The following is a 6,282-nucleotide window of genomic DNA, read 5'->3' on the forward strand; positions in this document are numbered from 1 at the left end:
GGGGCTGAATAATTTTGCACGCCCAATTTTTCAGTTTTTTATTTGTTAAAAAAGTTTGAAATATCCAATAAATTTCGTTCCACTTCATGATTGTGTCCCACTTGTTGTTGATTCTTCACAAAAAATTACAGTTTTATATCTTTATGTTTGAAGCCTGAAATGTGGCAAAAGGTCGGAAAGTTCAAGGGGGCCGAATACTTTCGCAAGGCACTGTATCTGCAGATTCACATAATTTAACAAGGGAAAATTAGATGGTCTGTGGCAGCTCACATGGACACAGTATCAACCCACTATAGACCCTTTTAAGCACATCCAGTAGATATAATTCAGATGGAGAAAATGCTCTTAGAATAGACATTACATTGGAAACAGACCTGAGTACTGACTCAGACTCTAAATTAAAGACTTCACACTTGACTCCTGCTTGTGATTAGTTGGTTAGTAGTTTAGTCAGTTGGTACCTAGTTGTTTGGATAATTTGTGGTTTGTGGCTTCATTTTTTTTCAGGTTAATTTATGGCTTTGCATAGATCAATGTTTGATTTCTCACATTTACCTCATGAGCTGATGTCTGACTGCCAAATAATGGTGACCACAGTCTACTGATTTGATGGGTTTTGTTGAGAGTACCAAATAAGCTGTTTTCTTCCTGTATCTTACCATTAACATCACATACTCTGAAATGTTTATCCTTTTGAGTTTTCTCAGAATTTGCCTGATTAAATTGTGCTGAGAGAGACTGAAGAATGCACAAGGACACCCAGCCTCAGCAGCTCCTGCATGCACTTGATGAAATACAGTCACACCATAAGCTTCCTCTCCCATGTTAAAAAGCAGATCCTTCAGTGGCCTGTGGGGAGCTGGCAAAGCAGTGAAGTGTGGTGAAGCTTTGCATTGTACGGAGCTAATAAGAGGTTCTGTCTTGTTATTGCTGTGTGGGTAATTAACAGTGGCGGTCTGAGTCGTCCGCCTGATTGCCTCCCTAGTTATCGCCTCAGTAAATGGAAGTGTGTTGGACTGGTGCTGTGGTTAAGAGCTAATTAAAAGATAATATTGTGTGGAGGATTTTGTGGAAGATGGCCATCAGTGGTGATACACATATAAAATGTGTAGTCCTACTGTATTATTTTGCCAAAAGCTGTCATTAACCAGCTGAAGTACCAGGGAGTCATTACTTGTGCCAACTTCTCAGAATGTTTTCTTTGTCTTCAATACTGGAAAGTGGATCACATGTCTACTGAAAAACAAACCTACCACAACTCCAGGCTAGGTAATCTGTGTCAAATCCTGTCAAGTTCAGCCAAAACTGGGACAGGAGAAAAGGCAGTGCACGTCATTCCTAAAAAGATTCTAAATGATGTAAACTTAACATAAGATCAGGAGCTAAGTTTTTCAATATTCAGCTAATCAATGCAAAATATGTTACATACTGCACGTTTCTGCAAGTGAACTCCTTTAAATCTTTTGTAACAGGATAAAAGCAAACTATTAATTGCCAATTTTCATACTTTTATGGTGAGCAACTAAAACTTTGAGCCAAAAATCAGGAGCTGATGCAGAGTAATACCAGTAGTTTGGGAGAGAAATGCCACCTTCAAGAAGACAGCTGCTTTGTAAGAGAAAAACACTTTGTGATGTTACAAAGACCCATATACACTGTTAAGGCAGTTCCCTTATTTTGTGAGGTACATCTCATAAAAACATTTAGCAGAGAGAGTTTTAACGTCACATTATAAAACCATAGTCTGTGATATTGTGTCTGTGCAGTCGGCCCTTTTTGGCCCACATTTCTGTCTTAATTGTATCAGTGTTAATAATTCATCTCAGAGAGGTTAACAGTTCACTGGCAGAGGCCATAGCAAAGCAAACGTGTTACCTAAGCCTCCTTGGATTTCCTCTAAAAATAGGACAAGCTTGATATTTGCTCTCAATTTGTGCTCTCATCACTGACTAGAGTTAGTCATTAGATGCCATACGAGTGGGCAGATCAATGCAGCCCATTGATCCATTCTACCAGGTAGAGAGACAACAGCACTGAAGTAATTGTATAGACTAGAAATAAACAGCAGAAACTTATGACACCCATGGTCAAGTCGGCTGGTGCCTGTAGTCTGTTTTGATTTAAAGAGCAGTTAAAATTGTGTGAGGCAGTTTTTACACTCCATTATTTGTTTGATTAATCACATGTATACTTTTTAGACCTGTATAACAGTACCTTCCCAAAGGAAATAGATCAACATGGGAATTTACAGCCATTCTAGATGTCTCTACCTGTCAGGTGCAGGTTCAGTAGTCTATTCATTAGAGTGAAATAACTGTATTTATCTTTATTTAATTTCTAGATGTTTGACTCTTAACAATACACGTTAACTTGTTGATTAGTTCCTACATAATTGAATTTATTTATTGAAAAGACAAGTGTAGACAAATGTGACAGCAGTGTCAGGTCTGATCACATATATGTGTGTGTGTGTGTGTGTGTGTGTACAGCAGGCACCAGAGAGGGTGGGCCAGAGCGACGCTGTGTATGAGGTGGTGAGTCTTCAGAGGGAGGCAGAGAGAAACAATGAAAGGAGAGGTCAAGTGGCCTCGCCCTTTGAGGATGAGGAGGCTGATGAAGGTATGAACATCTTTTTTTTTTTTCCTGCTCTCTCTCCTTAGTTGTTTGGTTTCTACCCCTCTTACTGTTAGTTAAGTTAATGTTATGCAATATTTGGCAATTATAGCAAAGTACATAATCATATGTAATATTGATACATTTTCTAAGTCCTTGAACATCCAGTCTTTCTCTACCTTCACTCAAATACATGCACACAGACAGACACATAGGCACACACATGCGTGCTATAACGCAACATAATATGTCTTCCAAATCTTGAAAAATGTGACTTCTCATTCACAGCGCTGTAAGGCACCTTTACTGCCTTTCAATATCAGAGAAAAATGAGACTGAACATTCAGAGGCAGAAAAAAAAATCGTGTGTGTGTGTGTGTGTGTGTGTGTGTGTGTGTGTGTGTGTGTGTTTACACACACACACACACACACACACACACACACACACACACACACACACACACACACACACAAGTAATCACAAAAAATCATATGTCCAGGTATTGAGTCTGAAATTGAGGTTTATCAACACGCACCATCTCAGTGTGTTTATTTGCATTTGTGTGAAAGATTGTATTCGTGTTTTCTATGACATTATAATATCATAAGGAACGATTTCAGTTTTTTTTTTTTTTTTTTTTTCAAGGTTTGTCCCTCTGCAGAAATTCACACTGATCATTTGCAACAACAATCATCAGTCAGGATAGAGTAACTTATCAGCCAAGTCTCTTGTGATGTCAGTGTATATAAGTATACAAGTGTCTTGATTAAGACACTTATTCTGTTCAGTTTAAGTGTGACTAGGTACTGTAAGGTGGAAAGCCCAAGTAGAGTGGATCTTGTCAATTATGGCAGCTATGCTTGAGGGTTGAAAGCAAAACAGCAGTAACATGAACTACACCAACCAAATTCAGTATGACCCAGTTTCAGCCCACTAATATAAACAGGACTGGCATTTGCACCTGACCACTGGCTTGGTAGTGCAGGTGTTGCAGATTAGGTTGACAACAATTCAAACTCCACATTTCATGATAATACTGGTTTATATAACAGTGCTCATTTTTGTATTCATCCAGCTGTTGTGTGTGCACGAATGTTCACAGTACGTGCAGTGTTACTTCACAGCAGCCAGGTGAATTCAAATGTAGTTTATCCCATTGACTGAAATATTAAAATTATGAAATATACAGTATCACTATACTTTTTATTTCATGTCCTTTGTGGGTAATACAAAGGTTAATTAGTTCCACCTACGTTTTAAAATTGTGAAAGCACCATCCAACATTGGAGACTCATTATACTCTCTCTTCTTTGCCACTGTCAACAGTCTACTTTTTTGACCTTGAAGCACTAAATGTATTAACAGAGTGGGAGGGAAAGATCATCTCTGTGTCTAGCTGGCGATTCACTCAAAGTCACAAGTCAGCTGCCGAGGCCAGAGCTGACAGCTTTCATCTGGCACTGTCAGAGCCTTTCAGAGGGCTTTTTCTACAACACCCCTTTCCTCCCCCAGTGTTGAAAACTGAAGGTGCTCAGGGCCGTGGAGCTGGAGGTCAGAGCCTCATTGTGTACAGAAATGAATACACTTCCAAGTGTAGATGCCACCGCAGTGAGTGCACACAATTCATTTCATGAGGATTTTTTTTCCTTTGTTGAGAGCTGTGCAGTCACTTTTGTTGCCTCACAAAAAGAAAGATTATGGTTTCTTATTTGCTGGCCAGTTGCTGCCTTTTTTTTAGTTTGTGTGTTGCCTGCATGGTTTTCTTCTGGGTATTTTGGTTCCCTTCATGTCCAAAGGTTCTAAATTGGCCATAGGTGTGAATGTGAGCATGAATGGCTGTTTGTCTCTGTGTGTTAGCCCTGTGATAGGCTGGAGGTCTGTCCAGGTCATACCCCTGCCTCTTGCTCAGTGTCAGGTGGGATAGGCTCCATCACCCCTGCGACCCTCAAGGACAAGCAGGTATAACTGATGGATGGATAGAAGCTGTAAATGTAAAAAATAGGCCTGAAGCTGCAGATTCTCTTTTTTCTTTGCTTTCATAACATTGCTTATTGTGTTTTTGTCACCTTTTCTTAAAGTCATGGGAGCAAGCAAACATATTCTGTCTGTTCCTATTTTATATTTATTTACACAGGCTGTTCATATAAGTGGAGATACTTATACAGTCTCTGCTAAATAATTTACAACTGAAACCATCCTATATCTGCATAACACAGAGAGATAAGAAGAGCTTGACTGATTCAGTACACCACTGTTAAATAAGATGTGATGGTTGAAAACCAAAGTGCAAAGTATACTAAAGAACATTACATTTAAAAATATACATTTTTAAATTTTATATTAAGGAAGGCAAATCAAGGAGCATCTTCATGAAACGAGTGGGGGATTTCTTCTTGCTTTAATGCAGACAAAACCAGTCCACTAGTGGCTTCAACATCAGAGAGATTCTATTTGAAAGTCATTCCACAGTGAATGCACAGGATGTCTCCAGATTAAAAGATAACAATAATGGCCGTCATCTTCAGTTTCTTTCATCACCTGGTAAATTGACAGTGGCCTTGGACTTATGCTTCCTCGCCACGTGGCCTTACCCAATCTGAGGACAGAGGCAGCAGCTTTGTGCTGGGTGTGCACAATTTGAAAAGGCTCATCAAGCATTTATAAAGACCTGAAAAGCTCCTGCTAAAGCTGTGAGGATGCATAGCAGCTGCATATTCTAGACAAAGCTATCTCAACTCATTATTTAGTGTCAGGGCCTGAGTAAAGGCTTCAGTTGGAGTGAGTGATGGCTTTTAAAACTGTTACTTTTTGGTTTTATTGGTTGAGCTATGGGTAATGCTTGATGCCATGTCCTGAAAACGTGTATGTTTCAGTCACAGTGGTCCTAAGAGAGCTTTAAAAATAGTTAAATTTGACTTGATGCAACCTGCAAACACCCAAAAAGATAGGTTGCTGTATTCACAAACATTTGTGAAATTGTGGATACAGCTACAGGATTTTTACATCTAGGCCATCAGGATGTCATGTTGTGATTTTAAATAGTTTTCTTTAAAGTCAAGAGCAAAATAAAACACTGTTGTTTATGAATATTGCCAGGCATCTAGTTCATGTGACAGATTGAGACATTTTTCTGCCACCAGTTTTCTGTGGTAAAGGAGAAAATCAACAGTGTATCACTGTCTCATCATCATTGTTTCCACTTTGTCTAGGCAAATAAACATTCATTTTATATTTCTAGACCAGAATTAATATAGGAGGTGCTTTGTCTACATCCCTTTCAATTTAAAATTTTGGGAATAGATGGATTATGAGGTAACCCAGGACTAAACAGTGAGTGTACAGTATGTGTGACTGAGTCACTGCTAACTATCCAGTTTTATTGTCTATGTGCCTGTCTATTGTGAAGTGAGCAGGCCAGACAGTCAATCAGTGCCTCTGCATCTAAAAACAAGTGGTTCACTGTGTTGATTGCCTCTTGTCTGCCTCACGAACACCCAGAAGAACCACAATATGGAAGGTATAGGCACAGCACAGGCATGTCTGCTTCTATTTGACTGTGTAACCTCAGTATTAACAGGTTGTACAATTGTGAAATACAGTTCACAGTCCCCTGACATTAATTTGATTAATTTGTTTTTATTATGAGGTGTACTGTGTGTGTGTGTGTG

The 6,282-nt window shown here is 39.1% G+C and overlaps 1 protein-coding gene across 3 annotated transcripts in view; it reads left to right on the forward strand.

Annotated features, from left to right (window-relative positions):
* Positions 1-6,282, forward strand: part of rabgap1l (RAB GTPase activating protein 1-like) — a 97,403-nt gene that overhangs the window by 19,946 nt on the left and 71,175 nt on the right. For 2 of the 3 annotated variants that reach the window (XM_020612002.1, XM_020612003.1), the window contains exon 11: positions 2,490-2,619. In XM_020612002.1, the coding sequence (XP_020467658.1) occupies positions 2,490-2,619 (130 nt within the window). The remainder of the gene's footprint in view (positions 1-2,489; positions 2,620-6,282) is intronic. The other variant, XM_020612004.1, reaches the window with a different exon arrangement.

This window comes from Monopterus albus, unplaced genomic scaffold (assembly GCF_001952655.1).
Source record: "Monopterus albus unplaced genomic scaffold, M_albus_1.0 scaffold120.1, whole genome shotgun sequence".
NCBI lineage: Eukaryota > Metazoa > Chordata > Actinopteri > Synbranchiformes > Synbranchidae > Monopterus > Monopterus albus.